Source organism: Gadus chalcogrammus, chromosome 15 (genome assembly GCF_026213295.1).
Source record: "Gadus chalcogrammus isolate NIFS_2021 chromosome 15, NIFS_Gcha_1.0, whole genome shotgun sequence".
NCBI lineage: Eukaryota > Metazoa > Chordata > Actinopteri > Gadiformes > Gadidae > Gadus > Gadus chalcogrammus.
Genome location: NC_079426.1, coordinates 11,222,631 through 11,243,621, shown reverse-complemented (window position 1 = coordinate 11,243,621; position 20,991 = coordinate 11,222,631). Strand labels below are relative to the sequence as shown.

At 43.2% G+C, this 20,991-nt stretch overlaps 1 protein-coding gene across 1 annotated transcript in view; it reads right to left on the bottom strand.

Moving 5' to 3' along the window:
* pcdh15a (protocadherin-related 15a) overlaps positions 1–20,991 on the bottom strand; it is a 409,668-nt gene that overhangs the window by 134,514 nt on the left and 254,163 nt on the right. The window contains exons 7-8 of the mRNA XM_056608756.1: positions 20,090–20,104; positions 18,494–18,559 (exon numbers count right to left, since the gene is read on the bottom strand). Of these exons, the coding sequence (XP_056464731.1) occupies positions 18,494–18,559; positions 20,090–20,104 (81 nt within the window). The remainder of the gene's footprint in view (positions 1–18,493; positions 18,560–20,089; positions 20,105–20,991) is intronic.

The window sequence follows — 20,991 nt, the reverse complement described above, 5'->3', positions numbered from 1 at the left end:
AGGGCCCAAAATGTTCACAGAATGTTTTTATGCTTGAGATAATCTTTGATTGTATTCCATAGGATTGCAGTATCATCCAGAGGGTGTTAAGGTGGACCTTTAATGCATGGGTGTATACTAATACATTTTCTGTCATTTTAATTAGCACCCATAACCCCATATTACTTGTTTCTGCATATACAATTTATACTCATTCTGTCGTCAAGAGATCCAATGAACCGCATCATAATTATAATCAAACATTGAGATCTTTTCAGTGGTATTGATTAGGGTTTCTGTATTCAGGGCTCTGATTCTCTGATGCCTGCATTTGTTGCTATCACAAGAACACGTTATATCCGCTTGGCTGAACTTCCCTTCTGAATTATGTATCTTTTAATGATTGCCCTTTAAAGCCCAAAAGCGGCGGTTGCTAGTCCACTTGTCTCCAAGAAGTGTAGATATTCCTCCCCTCAAGTGGAGTTAATATTGAGTAGCGGGCTACGCTGTGTTGAAACCCGCAGGTTATACATAATATATTAGGGAACATGGGGCTTTCTGGTGCCATGTGAATGTGCACTGTTTTATTACAATCAGTGTCTTCTTTTTGAAGGTTTTATTTCGAAGTAACACAAATTTTGCCTGACTTAACTTGCAGTCTATCAAATAGTTAATTCTGGGGCACAACATCCATGCCTTGATTTAAATGAAAATGGAAGAAAACTCACATTGTATATCCAGGGTAAGAACCAAGCAGGGTCAGGCCGCCTCTAGCTTCTATGCGTCATAATTCTGGAACAAACATCTGAGGTCTTCTCAACACTATATTGTTTTCAATCAGTTTTCAATTACAATTTTAATAGCCATCCTTAATGGAATAATATCATTACTGTTAAGCAGAAATGTGTATCCAAGTTGCAATCTGCAGGGATTTCCAATGTATGTTGTTGGGGAGCAGGCAGATGTTATATTGCGTGGGTCAAGCTGGAGCCTGGAACAGAAATTGGAGGCACCGCAGAGATCAGCCTCCAATTACTACTGATCCTGAAAACTCAAGTCCAAGAACAGAGGCTACAGGAAGGAGAACTATGAGAGTTGACTGGGGCAGCTGAAGAGACCAGGAAGGGAGCTCCTACATGGAGGAATCAACATTACAAGCACTGTGAACCATGGCCTAAAGGAATTGAGGTGGAAGATAAACAAGCTGTCTGCAGAAATACTCTAAGGTTACTGACATCATCTGAACAGTCCCCAACCTTGACAATTCGTGGGTATATGTGATTATGAAAAATGATTTGATTGCACATGTACATATTTCCATCTTAAAGCACTACTTAATTGATATGACAAGGACTCCCCTTGCAAATCACTAGCGATAACCTTGTTGCCAGGCGTGAACTTGTTGTCAGCGTATCAACCCAAGGTCCGTCAAATTTCCTCCCAACATGTCAAACTGAAGTGGTAGAACATCTTAGTGATGACGCATCTCATTCTGATTCAGTTAATTTGCAGCGGCATGAGCATAATGTCATTCAATGGCTGATTGCGACGCTTTGGTTTAGAAAATTGCTGACAATTGAGCAAGCATATCTTGTAGTACCAGTCGCACCGGTTGTAAGCAGCAATTCGCCACCTCTTACCACAAATGATATCAGTCACAATCTAATAACTGACACTGCGGCTCCATTCTGAAAAGGTTGTTTCCTTAAGTGGCCTTTCATTCCTGCAGCGGAAATAATGTAAGATCTTTGTGGGCAGGTAGGCGACAATATTGCTGACATTAGCTCAAACATCTTATGTAAAAAAAAAATAGAAGATTGATTCAAAGCAAACGACAAAGAAAGCGAGGTGAGTATAGTTTGAGGGCATGCTCATCATCAAAGACCAACTCAGCTATGAAGTTTCCTGTGTTCACACTTAAGCGAGACAAGTGGCAGACCTAGAGCAAATGAGTAACGCAGCAGCATGAGCCACAGAGCACTACTAGGGACAAACTACCAGGGCCTGCCCCATGAACACAGAGCCTCAACAGCTGTAAGGAGATCATGACCATGCCCCAAGCTTGCAAAGCCAAAGTCAATTATGGATTTACGAGGCTGATTATGCTGATGAACGTTTTTAAATAGGAACTTGGGTGTTTTGTAACAATATCAGCGTTTTGCGCTGTAGTATAACTTTAAGTTTAAAACTAACTGAATAGGTTATGTCTATCATATGTAGTAAGTGTTTGATTTGAAATTGTTGGTTCATTATAAGGCCAACATTATATGTTTAAAATAATGACAATATGGAAAGTGAATACAATGTTTGTGCTTTACATAGGTTTATTGATCTGATAAGCATTCAGTAAAACAAGAAGTTGGTCAATCAAGACAAGCCTGCGCAAAAAACACAATTCAAGACTTCTGTCTGCCAGATATTTTGTTCTAAACAGATTATTAACTGTTGTGCTGACCTGAGAAAATGGCACACACGCATTTGAAAATATGTCCGCTTCATTACCCCTCCGTGCTGATTTCCAATCGCCTTGCCAAGAGGCAACTCATCTTGCCAAACGCAATTGCCTAAGCCTGCAATTCACCATCAGTCCCAATCAATGGAATTCATTTCAATGTGGCACAAATAATTCACATCAAAATAAAGACCAAGTCAAAACATTGAGCTTGAAAATTAGAAAAAGACTTGATGAAGTCTTCTACGATATGGTTTGCATTAAATCGTGACATTGTAAATGCTTGTGTGGGAGAGTGATTGAAAGACTGTGTGTGTGTGTGTGTGTGTGTGTGTGTGTGTGTGTGTGTGTGTGTGTGTGTGTGTGTGTGTGTGTGTGTGTGTGTGTGTGTGTGTGTGTGTGTGTGTGTGTGTGTGTGTGTGTGTGTCACCAAAAGGGATCATTCTTACATTTGTGGTTTGGTTTATATTTTTATTTTCAGCATGATTCTGCCTCTTGCCACAACAGATATTCCAAGTATAAATTCATAAAAAAAACGAAAGAATAATAAAATAAAAAAACGACTATCTTCAGCAGCCTGTTGCTTTTCCCAGGAAGTGGTCAGTGCCTCCTCAAACACAATCATCATGTTGGGGGACTCGTCTGATCTGGGCTTCACAGTGAAGCATCTCTGCCCAGAGGGGAAGGACTTTTTTGGTCAATAGTGTATCAGTCCACATACTGTTGCAACAGATACTGGAATCGTGTTTCTGAAGGAACGCCAGCTTCAGGTAACGGTAACGGCTTCAATTTCAATAATGGGTTGCAAAGTGACGCAAAACTTTGGGGAATTCTTGCTTTTGATTCATCATTATGAATGGTTCACAAGGGGTTTTAAAAGCAGACATTTGCCAAATGTAAAAATTGGTCGATAAAACACTGCTTTGATCCCTGGTTGCCGTCAGGTGGGAGGTAGTGACAGATTGAAAAAATAGACGTTATGTAACACAGACTAAATGATAGAACCTACATGCAGAAATAAAAAAAAGGCTTCCATTAAAAAAAGTGTGGAGTAGACTAAGGTAAATGACCCCAGTTATTCTAGACAGATTGGAAGACAGATGGAGGAGTAGGCAATCTGTAAAAAAAACTCGTCCTCACCAGACATCACCTGAAGGCTCCCACACAGAATTCATGAGCGGTTCACATGAATTGGCCGTCTACACCACCTCACCATGGGGATCCTCAAATGTCCTGTTTTTGACAACCAACCGATGAATGTGATGAATTAGGCAGTGTGCCTTTTACACTAACTGATATATTATATGGGTAAATTGGAACATTATTCATTTCATTTGCGGGAACGGAAACAGAGAATACTGTATATTATTCAGTTCATTCTTACCATTATATCTGACGTAAATTCTAGTCATTGTGAATTTATGTTAATCCCAATTTCAGGTTACTTGTAGCACACTATTAAAATACGTATGAAACCCACGTGATTAAAGTGTCTTCTGTGCCAAGCTATCTGACCATAGCTATTACCTGTTCACCCTTCATCTCATTCTTCATTTGCAGCCGGTTTCCCATTTAAGTTTCAGTATGTTCGTACAAAATGGTTTAACCCCACGCACCATTTAATCAGTAAAATAAAAATGTTCATTAATTAGCCATTAAATGGCCAATTGCTGCCCATCTATGGGATACACTGTAATTAACTTCCCTTTAAAAGTCTCATCTTTGGCCTGCATTTCCGTAGTAGTATATCAGAACAATTTGCTGATATTTGGATAGATACAATCCAGAGGTTTCCTTCAAGTACAGCAAATAGAGTGTGAAAGCTGCATTGCTATTATTTTGACAATCCAGTCATCATACGAGTGACTTAAAGAAACATTTTTTCAACGTTTGTCAATTCAAATGCTCCCATTTCAGGGCATTACAAAAGCCGCTAACAACTTCTTCTATGAGCCTGCCCCTGCTGAATTTGAATAAATCTTCAAAAGATATATCAAAAGATATTCTCTGATTAAAAAAAGTTGCATTATGTTGTTGTTACTAGACTTTCTGAGGCTATTGCATCAATCAATTTTATGAAAATAATTGCGCCCCTCCGAATTTTAGCATCTCTCTAGGTCACCTGGTGGCGGCCTGCTCAGGCGAGACTAATGAAGGAATCAGAAGACGAGACGAGATAACAATTTCCCCAGCCCTGGAGAAGTGGTAGGACAGAGTCTTGTGAAAGTTCTCCAGGGCCTCAAGCTCAACATGCAAGAGATCTATGACTTGTTAAACCCGCCGTAGATCTGAGTATGACAGCTGTCAACCTACCAAAGGAGATTTTAAATAATCTATGCTGCTCACTAGGTGCCCGCAATCAAACTGCTCCCCCCCCCCCCCCCCCCTCCCCCAACCATCCCGGCTGTAAAGCAACGATCGAAAGCCATTAATGATAAAGGTCTGTGAAAGATGCAGCCAGGCGGATCTGCTGAAACTAACTCATTACTACAGAGGAGACCAAATGGATTCCATCATTGACATCTCGGTCGACAGCAGGAAACTCCTGCAGCACATGCTGAGGACTCTATTCTATTCTAAAGTAGAACATGTATAGCAGAGTAATATACTTAGACATCTTTGGACGAATAGCATTTTTGCCCAAGGATGCCTCCTCTGTAACAAATTGATGTACATTTACAGTGAATTTCTTCTTGTAGTGTACTGCTTTTCTTAATTAGAGTTCATAGCTGTGAATTGCATTGCATTGTTTTCAGGGAAGTGCAACATTGAAGATACTGACAATGAGGCAATTATTAATTATAGTAATTACAGGTCGATGTCGAACATCTATGTGTGCAGCCATTTTCGGCTTGAATCTGAGGTATGTGACGATAACTGAAAAGAGTCATTAACTTTATGTTACATTTATAGATATTTCAGTTCACTGGGTTTGACTACCACAAAGGTTCTGTCTTTGTGAGCCTTACGTGAGAGCATTAAGTTGTTACATGTGTCTCTAAAGCAAAGGATTTTGCAAAAAACAAGTTTAAAGTCACAGTCCCATAGCTCCTAGTGTTAGGAGGTGTGATATGGCGGAGAACTAGTATTATGAGGTGTGATGTGGCCAAGAATTAGCACTAACAGACTTGATTGCACAAGCTAGTCGCAGCCAGCGTGTTATGGTGTGGCTCCATACTCATAAAGTGAGCTGTGTGATCTTGTTCATTGAAAGCGTCATATTACACAGATTAACATGGTCGGGGGTCGGGCTCGCATTGGCCAGACCTTGGAGATGGTCCATCTCTTGGTACGACTCGTCACAGCGAAAAGTGCTAATGGTAAAATGGCGTAAGCGACACAGCATGAGAGACCTGGTTTGTTTCGTGCCGCACTGATTTGCTTTTAGATTGCTGATATTGACATTCAACAAGCTTTTCTCCTTATATCAAGCACATCATTTTTGGCACTCTGGGAAATATTGTCCAATGTCTAAACAAGACTAATCTGGAATAAATCCGCTCTCAATGAGCTATTGAGATTAGGAAGCAAACCATAAGGAACAGTGCATGTCAAACTAAATCCATCATCGGCGTTATCATTGTGTGGGTTCCGTCCATCTGAAACAACCAGAAAGTATTATATGTCTCCTACACAAATCAAAACAATCTTACGGATGCTATAATACAAAGATAATAGGCTACAATACATGTGTGTGTGTGTGTGTGTGTTGAATCAAGACAAGCGCTTCATCAGTTAAAGAAAAACCTTCAAGCAGGAAGCCCGGTTGTGATGGGAATGCAAAACCCAGCCGGGCTGCCACACCGAATCGAATCGAGTTGAGCCGGGATATTAGCGTGAAAAAACGCCATTAGTCCTTACTGCTTTCCCCAATTATTTGAATCCCTTAAAATATTTTTGCTGCATTTCAGATTGAATAATACAGTAGTTTCAGACTGTTGTGAAATTATTATATTGTCCTATATTTCGACATTACTTACACATTTTTGAATTCCAGGAATTGATAATGTGCCAAATGTTTGTGAAATATTTTTTTTTGCATCAACGGGGCCTGAAATAAATAAAGATTTGAATTTCTTGGTCACTGAAGTGTCCAGCTCACTCGACATGATTTCCAAGTACACTGTTTTATATTGTTATGCAGTATGCACCAACTATTATATTCCTGTGTCAAGTGTTCTTGAAATTTTCCTCAGGGTAGATGGCTCTTAGAATACCTCATCCATATTCTGTGGCTTATTATTTAATTTATTTTATTTATTGCAGATTGTTCGAGGACAGGTTTTATATTTATGTTTTGGGATTTAGATTTTATACTTTTATGCACTTTTTTTTCTATAGCGTTACTGTGTCCTGTATTTCAAATACAATAAATAAATTGTCAATTAACAATCTACGACTGGCGAATTTGCAGTCATTTTACACTCAACAAATCCCCTAACCAGACTATCCTACTGCTGGTTTATGTTTAGTGTAAGACAATGGCGTCAAGGGGTGGACAGAAAAGACCTCCACCCACCCAGATTAAACCGAAGACCTGTCTCCAGTGACTGAGACGGAGTCAGCAGCTGGAGCAGGGGAGTCCGCCAGTCAATTGATCTCCTCCCCTGGTGATAACACAAAGTTTGGCAGAACAGCTTCTCACTAAAGCAAAAAGGCCTGCAGCGGATACAGAGTGAAAAAAAGGGAAAACTCGATAATGTAGAATCCTTGGTCACATTGTGAAATATACAATGGAGATATTGTCTATTTTTAACACAACCTAGGGGATGGCATCATGCCTGCTGTTATTGGCGTAGTGACGGAGATAGAGACCGACTGACGCGAGCCCAGCCTGCCAATAAATCCCCATCGCGGCTCTCTGGAACCAACCTCTCCATACAATAACTCATAGTTCCCCCCCAGGGGAGTTTGGCAACTTGTTTGGGGAGCGAGGACGGGTCGGTGAGGAATTGGGGTGGAGAGCCCTCCTCCACCCACACTTACTCAGGTAGGGTTAAGTCAATTTGACTTGGGTGTAGTAGGGCAAATTGCTCCAGTCAATTTATAATACAGTGTAAAGGTGCTGAGACTCCCTGTGCTTTTATGGATTTCAGGAGTTTCTGAGTCTTCCCAACCTCATAAAGAAGGGAATCGGTTGTTTACTCTACTGCTGCTGCTTTTGCCATATGTTTTTGTGTGTGTGTGTGTGTGTGTGTGTGTGTGTGTGTGTGTGTGTGTGTGTGTGTGTGTGTGTGTGTGTGTGTGTGTGTGTGTGTGTGTGTGTGTGTGTGTGTGTGTGTGTGTGTGTGTGTGTGTGTGTATGTGTGTGTTGTGGCACCAGATGATATATTTACATATACAAATATTAATCTACTTGGCTGGTGTGTGCTGTAACTTCAGATGAGGTGCTGCAACGCCAAACCAACATCAAACCCAGAACATATTTTGGTAAAAGGACAAATTTAAGAAGGTGTGAAGTCGTGACATTGTGTTTAGTAAGTTAATAAGTGAACAGTTAATAATGCATCATGGTTTATAATGTAACATTTATTTAAAGTGATAGGTTATATAGTTATAATCCAGTTGGTTACATGCTAAATATATGTGACATATATTTTATATATATGTTTACTATGTATGCAACCTCAGATTATGGAGTACTTGAAGAGCAAACACCTGTTTGCAACCGCACACAATACCCAGACACGTGCTCACACACACAGCTGTCAAAGTGCCCGCATGCAATGTCCATTCACAGCTAAAAATCCCCTGTTACAAACCAGTGTCCATACACAGAGGGGAGACGTACCAAATATATATCTCTGCGCTCAAAATGCTTGATAACCATTAATAACCCGTGATTACCCTCAGATGGGCTGGGATCGGATCACACATAGCCTCTGATTGGGCATTCCCGCTAACACTAGCTACCTATAGATCAGACAGAGGAACACAACAGCACAGCAGATGTTATACACGTCGGCCCCATGAATCCTCCTTGCCTTACGTGATACTCTATGGGGCGTACCTGATCAGGTTCCAGGGAGAACTAGAGTAATGGGTAAGTTAGTTGCTTTGTTATGCCTTCCAGACTAATAGGGTGCTGTAAAATATGAATTTTGGTTGAATGGATATCTGATCAACACAATGAAGATCATGAATAGAAGGGGGACTCAGATAACTTTTTTATCACAACATTTTAAACGCAAAGGTAATAGTTGAAGGGAAAACATTTGTGTTTCGGTTTCAATCAAATGATGCAGCTGCAGTACAGGAGTAGAGAAAGGATGAGTAACACTTCATAAGACTGAGATGCGGTTGACAGCTATGCCAGGAGAAATCCACCTATTCCATTTGAATGTACAAAGCAGTCACTGTTGCATGAGTATTCTCTCCCCTCAAATCCTCAGAACTGGGTTTAATCCGCTAAATTAGTGCCCGTATCATCAGCGTAAGATTTACCCTTGGATGTGAAGCTACGAGCTTCACGCTTTGTGACAGGAATGTAAATATGTAGCTTTAAAATCTTTCAAAAAAGCACTTTAAAACCAATGAAAGCTCTGAGAATGTGCAGAGGATACCAAACATCGGATACCAGCAAACACTCCCCATGCACATTTACAATACCTTTACCCATATTAGTCATCATTAAGAAGTGAGGATACAACTTCTTGCACTTTATAATTGTTCCAATTTGCAGGCAACAGCCCTTCGTTCAGCCAAGCAAACTTTGTAAACAAACGCCCAAACTGTTCAATGGTTGAACAGGTCATTTGTCTATCCGAGAGACAAACTCGCCTAATTGGCCTCCAGTCAATTAAAATAATACAGGTCCTGTCTGGCTGAGCTGGTATAGCAAGACCATAACACCGCCAGAGTTAGGGATTGGATTCAGACTACAGGGGCCAACAATCTATGCACTCACTGTATCACCCTAAATTGCCTCGGATTAAATCCTGTTATATTATCATATTTGAATATATTATGGAATGGATGATATGATTGAGATGATGAAATAGATATAATTATAGTTATTATAATATAATTATTTTGTTATCCTTTAGGATGTTCAAAGCCGCTGTCCGCCATGTTTGTTTACACTGAAGTCAATTTGATTAAACACAGAAAATAGTGGCTTTTTAATCAATAGACAATAATATAATATATATATATTAGATCTCCAACTACATTTCGTTATCTCTGTACTGTCTCTGTCGTAGAATGTGTACAAAATGTGGTGATCTATTGTTAACCTGCTTAGCCCATTGTTGCCATTGTCTGCTTATTGATTCCCAGTGTATTTTCTCACAATGTCACCGACAAGCAACTGAGTGCAAAAGCATCACAGACATGTTGTTGTTGTTGTTGCATAGTGTAGGTTCTAAAATACCTTTTTTGGACCACACTAAGGAATCTGAGGAATCCGTTTTTTAGGACATTATTATCAGCATACTGTCATCACACATGTACCACCCATAGGGGCCAAGAAATATATATCTGCATGCTCAGAAATAGCAAGAAAATAGCCCAACCTATCAAGCCAGTATCCTACATTCAATCATTTGTGTGGCAGCTGGCCTCCCCTGTGCAGATTTCTCAATGTTTGTAAAGAGAATAGGAAAAGTACACTGCTGCCATTTCAATTACGGCCAACCCAGCCTGAACTCAGGGCTGCCTCAGATGGACCCCTTTTTAACCCATTCACCTGGCAGATACCCCAAGAGAACCGCAGCCAATTAAAGCCACCAACCCCTTTTAAATATAAAACGACATCCTATTTCAATGAAGCGGATAACACATTTAAAGTGTACACCTGCTTGGAAGTTCCATACTTATATAGCTCCATTCGAATTTAGCCTTATCTTGCTGCTAGTACTGCGGAGCCCTGATGCTATTTCAAATGCGTAACTCAAAGTGTTCTGATTTACGTAAAGTGGCCATGTTGCTATCGCTGTCTCACACTCAAGCTCAACAGAAACATTATTTCCCCACAATTAAAACCCTTGAAACACAGATAAACAAAAACACACCTTCACACTCACAACTGAACAAACTGAAAAAAAACTGTCTGATCTTGTCAGTCTTCCGTATTTCTTCCCCTGTTCCTTATTATACCACTGAGGAGCTATAGGGAATATGGGATTATTCTTCTGGTAAATTATGGGAAGAGAGATCAAGGCTGCTAGCTCTATACTGCTACCCTCAGCTGTAGCTTCGACCCGGCGCCTTAACCACGTCCCAGCAGGCAGAACTTGTCATTCTCCTCAGTAGCTCGTTATCAAAATCTACAGCCGCCAAGCCTGATGAGGTGGAGATGATACGAGTCTTTGGAAGGTATTTTTCTGGCCCATTTGACATTTCAGGGGTACATTTAGGCATTAGGTATAATTAAGGACCAAATGTAGTATCTATGTATAAGGTGGTGGGAGACCTATATGATTTTGTTGATTATTATTTAGTTGTGTTATTTTATTTTGTCTGTTTTAAATTCTGTGGGTGATTTAAGATACTCGATATAAGCTTGGGTTTGGCTAGAGATATTGCGAGGGGAAAGGGCAGGCTTAATTTGAAAACACAATTTTGATATTTTTGCTATCCTATTTGAAGCTTTTCTTGGTATTATATAAGCTTGGGTTTGTCTAGGAAGGTCTTAGCCGAAGATCAGTGGTCAGTCATTTGACAGTTGTAAGGCAGTGATGCAGGGAGAATGCACAATAATCACTGTTTTTCATTCAAGTATTTTTTATTTTTTTTATTTTTTTGGTTCTAAATTCAAGAGGTGAATCTAGGGAACAACAAAACCTTCAAGGTCATAGATTTAGTCACTAGGCAGGCAGGCATGACCTAATACATCAGCATGTTAATACACATCTGTGCATATCCTGTATGCAATCAGCTAGATTTCAATCTGGCTGATTGTGCGTACAGGATTCTAATCCTGCATAATGAAATTGGCATGCCAGAGTTGGTATTGGGAACCATGGAAAGGCTACACTGAATCTTATTTCCCTGCATTGTGGTATTATGAATTAAGGAATGGAATGCAGTCATTAAATGCAGTGGCCAATCTTTTCATTGTATGCCCTGGCTAATGTGGTGATTTAGGCAAATCGATGTGCATGGGAAATTACTAAATGAATGTTCTGTAATCTCATTACCAGTTGAAAATGCAAATTACCGGATAACGTGTACACAATATACACAACAGAATGAAGACATTTCCACAGGACTGTTAAGGAGGGTTTCACATAATGTCAACTACATTCCGAGCCACCATCTTGGTTCAGAAAATAACAGCTGGTTGCCTGATGGTTCGACAATATTTGGTCAAGAAGCCTCAAGATCGCTGACTTCAAATTCTTGTTTGGAATATGATCAAAACCCTCCCATACAAATATCCTTATCATTATAAATCTTAAAGGGAAAGATCCCATTTAATAATATATTTGAAGAGCTGCTTGAGCTGGTATCCAAACAACACAAAGCCCGACCAACAACAGTCGTTGAAATCTACCTGGTAATCAGTATATGTATTGTACTGAGTGTTTGACGTATTTCGTATTTCGACGTATTTCTTTCTATGTACACCCTGGAGTGTAATTGCGGAGCGTAATCGGCAGCAGTTTGGTGTTATATGGGTGTACCTCAGTAGCCCTGTAATCAAGGAGGAGCAGGTGCCATGCACAAATCCTGCCCTTTCAGACCCCCTCTAATTATATACTGCTGTCCTTGGAGTCATTTCACACAATTTGCAATATGTCTGGTGTATGGGTTTGAGTTTGAGTTGGTTTTGTGCGTGTATTGTGTGCGCATGTGGTGTACCGGTTCATATTTGTGTGTGTAGGGGGTTTGTATGTGTCTATGTTTTTGTGTGTGCCTGGGTAGTTGAGAGAAAGTTAACACAAATATTTGTGAAAGCTTTCGTAATTGGGGCACGCACACAGACACACACACACTGCTCTTATGTCTTCACTTACACAAATACTCGTCAAGTGCATATCGACACACTCATACACACACACACACACACACACACACACACACACACAGACACAGACACAGACACAGACACACACACACACACACACACACACACACACACACACACACACACACACAAAAACAAAAACAACAGACACAACACACCCTTTACATTAAATTAGCACTTTGAGGAATGATTTCTCAGTTAAGTCTTACAGCTCTGACATAATCCTCGCATCCGTTTGTTTTGGATCGCAAATAGACAGGCAGAATTTTAATGAGAAAACGATAAGAGGAGCAGAGCTAGCTTTTAATTTGCTTTGATTGGAACATTTGTGTCGGAGCTTTCACATGAAAGGTTTGTCAGGTAGGGGATCATAGAAATAGATGGGCGAGTCTTGCATCAATTAACAAAAAAAAGAAGCCTAACGAGAGTGCTGAGGGTACCTGAAGGTGTTTGCGTGTGTGTGTGTGTGTGTGTGTGTGAACTAGGATACATTTTCACAGGGAAATGGGCACACAGCGGACTTCGCCGCAAAACATAGGATAAAAGTTTAATAAGAGAGCGAGTAGTCACGTAGAAGGAGCCCAAAACGGTGGCTAAATGATGGCTGGAAGTGGCGGACAGAGGGCAGAACTAATGGCAAGTTGTGGATGGCGAAACAGCATGAGGGACTGAATACATTTTTGGAGAGCGGGTGCGTGATGATTCCTTGGTGGTCGAGGTGAAACGCCACGTGGGCACAGCTTCTCTCATTAGCCGTTTAGGACACACTCCCATATTCTAATATCTCCCACCGCTTCCACAGACGTATCCCCCTTCCCTGAGGGCCACTGAGGACCACGCAGGTTACACATATGGAAGACGAGTCTCTCTCTCTCTCTCTCTCTCTCTGAATCTGTGTGTGTCCCTCTCTTTCTCTCACTCTCTGTCTATGTATCTATGGGTGTGTGTGTGCGTGTGCGTGTGCGCGCGCGTGCGTGCGCGCGTGCGTGCGTGCGCGCGTGCGTGCGTGCGTGCGTGCGTGCGTGCGTGCGTGCGTGCGTGCGTGCGTGCGTGCGTGCGTGCGTGCGTGCGTGTGGGTGGGTGTGTGTGTGCGTGTGTGGCCGGTCTCTATATCTCCCTTTCTGTGTTGTTGTGTCTCTGTCTCTGCATCACTCTTGTCTCTCTGTGTCTGACGCCCTCTCTCTGGCTCTCTGTTCATGTGTCTTCCTTTCACTGTCTCTCTCTCCATCTCTCTCCATCCCTGTTCAAACAGACTATTGTTTTGTTATGATGTAGTATACGATGACTGATGAAAAAAGTCTGAGCCACATTGTCTACAAAAGAAGATGCACAACAAGGAGAATTGTGTCTTATGATTCTATAATACAATATAGATCATAGGTCATTCAATAATATAAGGTGATAACAAGATAACAGAAAACATAATATGATAATAATAGAAATACCTAGAAAAAAACACATCAAATCTTGTTTAGTATTCTTGAATTCGAATGTATTCTTCCAAGGACACTGGTTCATTCTGTTTCTCCTGTTGCCCACATCGCTAATTAATCCATCACAAGGTATTCGTCAACATGGTTTTCCAGCTGACCGGCGGACGCTTGCCCTTGGTGTCATAAAAACCGATCGCATTGTTGCTTTGGTCGGAATAACCCATTGCTTCAACTTTTGGAAACACACTTATTTATATACTGTACGGTAACTAATGGTTGGGGTTATTCACCTATTCTGCAAAGTATGCCAAAGAAATGAAAACGTGCATGTTATTGCATGCTTCGGGAAACGGCTTCCGGAAGTAGAGCAATGCCTCCCATGTTGGAGGTCAAGGGTCAAGAAATAGAGAGAGAGAGTGGGTACTGTTCTCTGTGACAGGATTTTCCCCGGTGAGGGCTGGCAGAGGCAGTTTTCCATGTGGTATTACTATGTTTTGCTCCATTGATTGCCATGTCTTACACATTATTATCCGACCAAGTGCAGCCTTCCTCTGAGTCCTTCCCATCGCTCGTTCCTTATACTCGTGAGCAGGCAGGCAGTATCATTTGGTCAAGCAGGGGGAGAGGACAGCGGTGCTGAAATTAGACAGCTGCTTCAGAGTCATTACAGGAAACGTTGACTAATGATGATCCGAACCAATGACAACCTTCAGACTTGCATTAGGGCCGTATATCTAATTACAAAGTCGGGGAATTACCCAAAGCACGTCCTTTGTCGGATGCATCGACGTATCAACTGTCTGAAGCCGTTTCAGCGGCCACCCTTTGCTGCATCCCTAGCCGACTACGCCTGGGGACAGTGGGAACAATGATGATCAGGGAGAACATTGGGAAGGGAGGGCGAGAGAAATTGCTGTTCTAAAACCATTGGAATGCAGCCCATAAGTTGACACATAAAAATGACAAATTTCCTCTTTGAGAGCGGGAAGCTTGACAATGGAAACCGGCCAAAATCCAAGGAAGCAGACACATTCAGAGGTACAGCTACTCCTGCCTCACTGCCTGTGTTAATTTCTGTGTGTGTGTGTGTTTGCGTGTGTTTGTGTGTGGTGTATGTGTTGAGTTGAGGAGAAATTACCCTACGATTCATTAACAGTGTAACTCCCTGATGACGGCCAATCCATTGTACTTCTCAATCAGGATAAAGCCTACCTCTCTTTTTACCTCTCTAACCCAAACACATTCATTCATGTTTAGCCAAAACAAATACTACATGCACTCTCTCCAAGTGAGTGCATGTAGTACTTATTCTCGAATACAGTTTTCTTTGTTTTTGTGCACACTCTCTCTCTCTCTCTCTCTCTCTCTCTCTCTCTCTCTCTCTCTCTCTCTCTCTCTCTCTCTCTCTCTCTGTGTGAGATGTTATCCTCCTGGTTTATATGCGTGGTGTCGGCCACCTGTCAGGCAGCGTGCATGAGCCGCAGCAACCTTGATAAATTAAACATATGACGCTCCATTTGAGCTGCTGACTCGCGATTCCCTGGCGGACACCTTACCTTACCGTACCGTGAGAACCCTCTTAAACCTAAAATGTTATGTATCCATCCATCTACATCTGTCTATCTGTCGATCTAACTTTGTATCTCAATATAGCTGTATGTAATATTTATGATATTCATCCATCTATCTTCCTTTTTGTCCCCCGTTAATCTATCTATGCATCTCTATCGATATATACTATTTATGATATCCATCTATCTATCTACCTATCTGTCTGTCGAAATGTCTGTCTGTCGGTCCATCTCTAGTATATATTTATACTTTGATATCCATCTATCGGTCTCAATACATCTCTCTCTCCCTCTACAAACTATATGACAGTCATCCTTCTATCTGGAGACATTTCTATCATTTTATCACCCAATGTGTCTACCGAGGTCTAACCCTGTCTGACCCCGAATCAAACGGTAATCCGAAAGCCGACGGGAGCAAAACAACATAAAGGGACAAGCAGTCGGACTCGGATGCATAACAGTTGGAGATGTTTTGATGTTTGCTCGCCCACCTATGTCTTCCTCTCCTGCTCTCCATTCAGGAAGCTGACATTATGTTGAGTGGAACTGAATGTGTTCTCCGACGAGTCCAGAAAGGAAACAAGTTAGTAGGGGGGATTTCGTTTTTGGATCAATTTCTTTTGACCCAGACCAAACAAAGCCACACAGACTGGTGGCTGGGCCGGGGTGGGGAGGGGGGGGTATGTTTGTTTGTATTTCCATCTCCCGATGCACATGAATATGACAGACAATACGCGTACGAGAAATGCGGCTGCGACGCTGAAAGACGAGGAATCCCATTACCGAGCGTGGTTTGTCTGGTTCCCCGTCTCCCTCCAGATGGGGACCGTGATGAAGCACATTTAGGTGGATAATTGCTTTGGTCAATAATGAACGGGTTTGCCTATTTTACATTTCATTAACGCGAGGGGTAGGACGGGGCTCCTGCACCACTTCATCACAAATGGATAAATGAGAAGAGGCCGTCGGAGCCGAGAGAGTCTCATACCCCAGGTAAATGAGGGCTGTATGGGGGAGATTAACTAGAAAACAACCCCCCCGATCACACACACACACACACACACACACACACACACACACACACACACACACACACACAACCCACACAAAACACACAACAGCACACGCCGTGTGGGGAGAGGGGCGCTTCCAGGATAACAGCTTTGGCATCCTTCGCCGTGCTCCTTCTGCAATGCAATCCATCAGGGAGCACACCCAAACCACAGGTACACACACACACACACACACACACACACACACACACACACACACACACACACACACACACACACACACACACACACACACACACACACACACACACACACACACACGCACACACGCACGCAGAGCAACAAGGAGGGCAGCAGTTTGACAGGTGGAATTAGAGCGCCACATTAATGAACTGAGACGACACACGGAGCACAATTATACTCTGTGGATGGAGATCAGCGTGAAAAGGTGTAACTCGTCAAATATAAATGTCATGTATTCATACAAATAGACAAACAGAGCTATGAACGCACACACACACACACACACACCCACTTACACTCACTCAATCAGTCACTCACACACGCATGTAAAAAGTGTCAGAGCCTTGAGCGTGCTGCGGCTCAGCAGAGTGTGTGTTTGTGTGTGTGTGTGTGTGTGTGTGTGTGTGTGTGTGTGTGTGTGTGTGTGTGTGTGTGTGTGTGTGTGTGTGTGTGTGTGTGTGTGTGTGTGTGTGTGTGTGTGTGTGTGATGATTAAACACTCATTGACCAAACAAGCGGCTGCTCCCTTCAGTGAGCGTCTGCTCATTAGGGCCCCATGTGGCCCCCACCATGGATACCTGCAGGGGCCCGTCAACACTAACACAACACGTACATAATGTGCACCCACTCACACACACACACACACACACACACACACACACACACACACACACACACACACACACACACACACACACACACACACACACACACACACACATATAGATTCACAAACGTGCATATAGATTCACACACGTGCATGTACCCACTCACACACACATACACACACACACACACACACACACACACACACAGACACACACACACACACACACCAAGCAGCTTAATACTCATAAATAAAAGAAGATACCAAAGCCTAGGCAGTGATGAAGCTTCATAAGAGGGAGGAATGACGCATGGAGAGGAGACCCGGCGGGCACAGATAGCGCACAGGAGTAGCAACGACCAAGTAATCTCCGCTGGAGGTCAAAAGGTCACCGGGGGCCTCGGTGAAGGCGGGAGCCCGGGGGCGGAGCCGAGCTCCTCCTCAGAACACGCACGCACCGTGGCGCAAATCCATCAGGTGCTGTCGCCGGGCGGGTGCAGCGTGGAGGGAAGGACTTAAACACGGGGGCGGGGGGAGGGAGGGGAGAGGGACGGGTAGCGGCGAGGTGGATCTCTAATGAATGAGTCCCTGTGTGGCACCAAACACCCGCCTCACCTGCTACTTAACACACACACACATGCACACCCACGCACACTCCTCGTACACAAAGGCTCTGCGCGTCGAACCGAATTAATCACGGTGAAACAGAGGGCTGCTGTGCTGATGGAGCGCATAATGTCTGGATTAACCGCTGTGGCTGAGAGAAACGATGCGAGCACGGTGTTTTCATCGCCACCGACCACACCGCCAATCGCTTATGTTCTGATATTAATAACGCTAAAAAGGTACTGGGTTCGATACCCAATGTCTGCAGTCTAACCGGTAGACATCCTTCAGCCAGACGCCTTAACCTCTAGCTGCTCTTTGAGCAGGTGTCCCTGTCACTCTGGATAGTGAAAGTGTCTGCCAAAGGACGCGGTGATAAATACTGAAACGATCGAGACAGCAGAGTTCACATTCAGATTTTGTGTGTTTTTTTTTGGAGGCGGTGATAGATGGGGTTTTGTTCATTAAAATGCACCTCGGCCATGGAGAGGCCCGGCAATATAAATGTGGGGAAGAAAAGCCCTGGCGGTTTGCATGTATTTCATTGTCAGACTGCGCCGTGAAACACACAAAGCAGGAGGACGGAGAGCAGCCAGTTGGAGAGCCGTGCGACCTACCGTTGGGGCTTTCTTCATCGATGGTCACGATGGTGGCGGGAGGCCCACCACGGGACAGCTTACACTCTGCGCCCGCCCAGAGGAGAAGAAGAAGAAGAGGAATACACAATCAGGGACAATAATACACAACCATCATTTACAAACCTTCAATAGTACTAGAATAACCTGAAAACTCATCACTCATGTTCCAAAGGTCAATGGTTGAAAAGGTAAAGCCAACTAAACAGTCTTTGATATTATTTATTAATAATGATTTGAATCTGAAAACACCGATACACCAAAATCCAAAACATCCCCCTTATGCACCTACACACACATCTAACGATAAAACTGTCGTGAATACATAAATAACACCAACCACAGAACAGGAACACTACAACTCCTCAAACTGACAAATTAATCTCGGAAATAATACATGAAATTAAACAATAAAATAAAGAGCCCGTATCACAGCCAGTCATGTCTGATCACCCATCCTAAGCTGTCACGTCTCCTTTGAACGATGACAGAGATTCAAAGAGAGCGACAATATTGCACTCTGACACACGCCGTGACACAGACGCAGACAAGCGTGCGTTATGGGGTGGGATGGGCGGATGTTGGGGGAGGTGGGGGAGCTTGTACGATGAGAGGAACAGCAACAGCACATAAGTGGTAGGCTGTGAGGGTAGTGCGAACCACGCAGAGCGCTGGACAGACAGAACCACTGGGCAGCAACACCCAGAGACGGACAGCAGCAGATCTGGAGGGAGGGAATGGTGTGTGTGTGTGTGTGTGTGTGTGTGTGTGTGTGTGTGTGTGTGTGTGTGTGTGTGTGTGTGTGTGTGTGTGTGTGTGTGTGTGTGTGTGTGTGTGTGTGTGTGTGTCAGTGTGTGTGTGCGTCAGTATGTTTGTGTGTGTCAGAATGTTTGTGTGTGTCAGAGTGTGTGTGTGTGTGTGTGTGTGTGTGTGTGTGTGTGTGTGTGTGTGTGTGTGTGTGTGTGTGTGTGTGTGTGTGTGTGTGTGTGTGTGTGTGTGTGTGAGTGTGTGTGTGCATATAGGTATGTGTGAGTGTTGAGTGAAGTTGAGCTTATGGCTCTTTGTGATGTGTGTGGGCGATGGCTGCTGCAGACAGAAAGGTGGAGACGGAGGTGAGGTGGGTTGGTGTGAGGGGTGGGGGCCACATGGAGCAGGGCACCGACAGCGACACCTTCATCGATAAAGGGAAAGGGACAGGGAGCGATGAAGACGACGAGGGGAGAAAACACTGAAGGGAGACAAAACAGCAAGGGAGATAATGAGAGGGAGAGAGATAGATAATGAGAGGGAAGGGGAGAGATAAATAATGAGAGCAGGAGTGAGAGAAAGAGAGGGAGAGCAAGAGAGCGAGAGAGAGAGAGAGCGGGAGAGAGAGAGAGAGGGAGAGAATGAGAGGGAGAAAAAGAAGGATTGAGAGAGAGTGGAAGAAAGTGAGTGATGGCGAGAGAAAGACAAAGAGAGGATAAGGGAGGAAGCAAACCGGGGGGAAGAGGACAGCGAGGGACGGAGGATGGACACAAAGCAATAACATCAGAGAGCAACAGAGGTGGACACAACATGGAGGTTGAGCCCTCTTACCCTCAAACTGCCAGCCTGAAGGGTCAAGGGTTAGTGGAGCCGGGGGGAAGCAGAGAAGACAATTCATGGAGGAGAGAGGGAAGAGAAGAGGAGAAGAAAACAGTAGTGTGAGAACACAGATTAAAAAGCACTCTGGTGTTAGGCGAATGGAGCGGAGATTCTAAGAGAGAGAGACAGAGGAGGAGGGGAGGGGGGATCAAACTCAGAGGGAAATAGTAGAGGGACAGAAAATAAGAGTTTACTCCTCCTCACTGGTCGAAGACGAAGGCTTATACAATTTCGACATGAGCATGGAACAGTGGAATCAACAGCAAAACAAAAACTCTCTTTTCTCTGGGCGAGGAAGAATGTCACAGCTTGTTGTTGGAAATGGTTTTGACATGAACGGCATGGAGAGAAAGTGAGGATTTGAACCTATACCAAGGAAGCAATTAGTAAAAGGAGAAGTTGGAGAATGACCAACTTATTCCAGAGTTGGACCAAAGTTGGCACAACGTTTTTAGAGTGGATGAAGAGGCCACGACTTTTCAAAACACACAGAGGAAGCTGTATTCTCTCATGTCAGAAAATATCCGAGCTTGAGGGATTCCCTCGCTTTATCTAGCCTTTATAAGTCCACCTTCTCATCCCTTTTAATCTTTAGCCTCAGTTGGGAAACGTAAGCAGACCCAGTGTTTGAAGGTGTGTCGGCTTACCTTGGTCTGTCATCAGAGACGACAGCGAGACAGAGAGACAAACAGACAGACACAGAGGCAGACAGAGAGAGACAGACAGACAGAGCGAAACAGACACAGAGAGACAATGAGTTTTACAACTTTTAAATATAGCTTTATTTTATACTCATGTTTGTGAAGACTTATACTTTTCCCTCTTCATAAACTACAACAAATTGTTCTACGTTT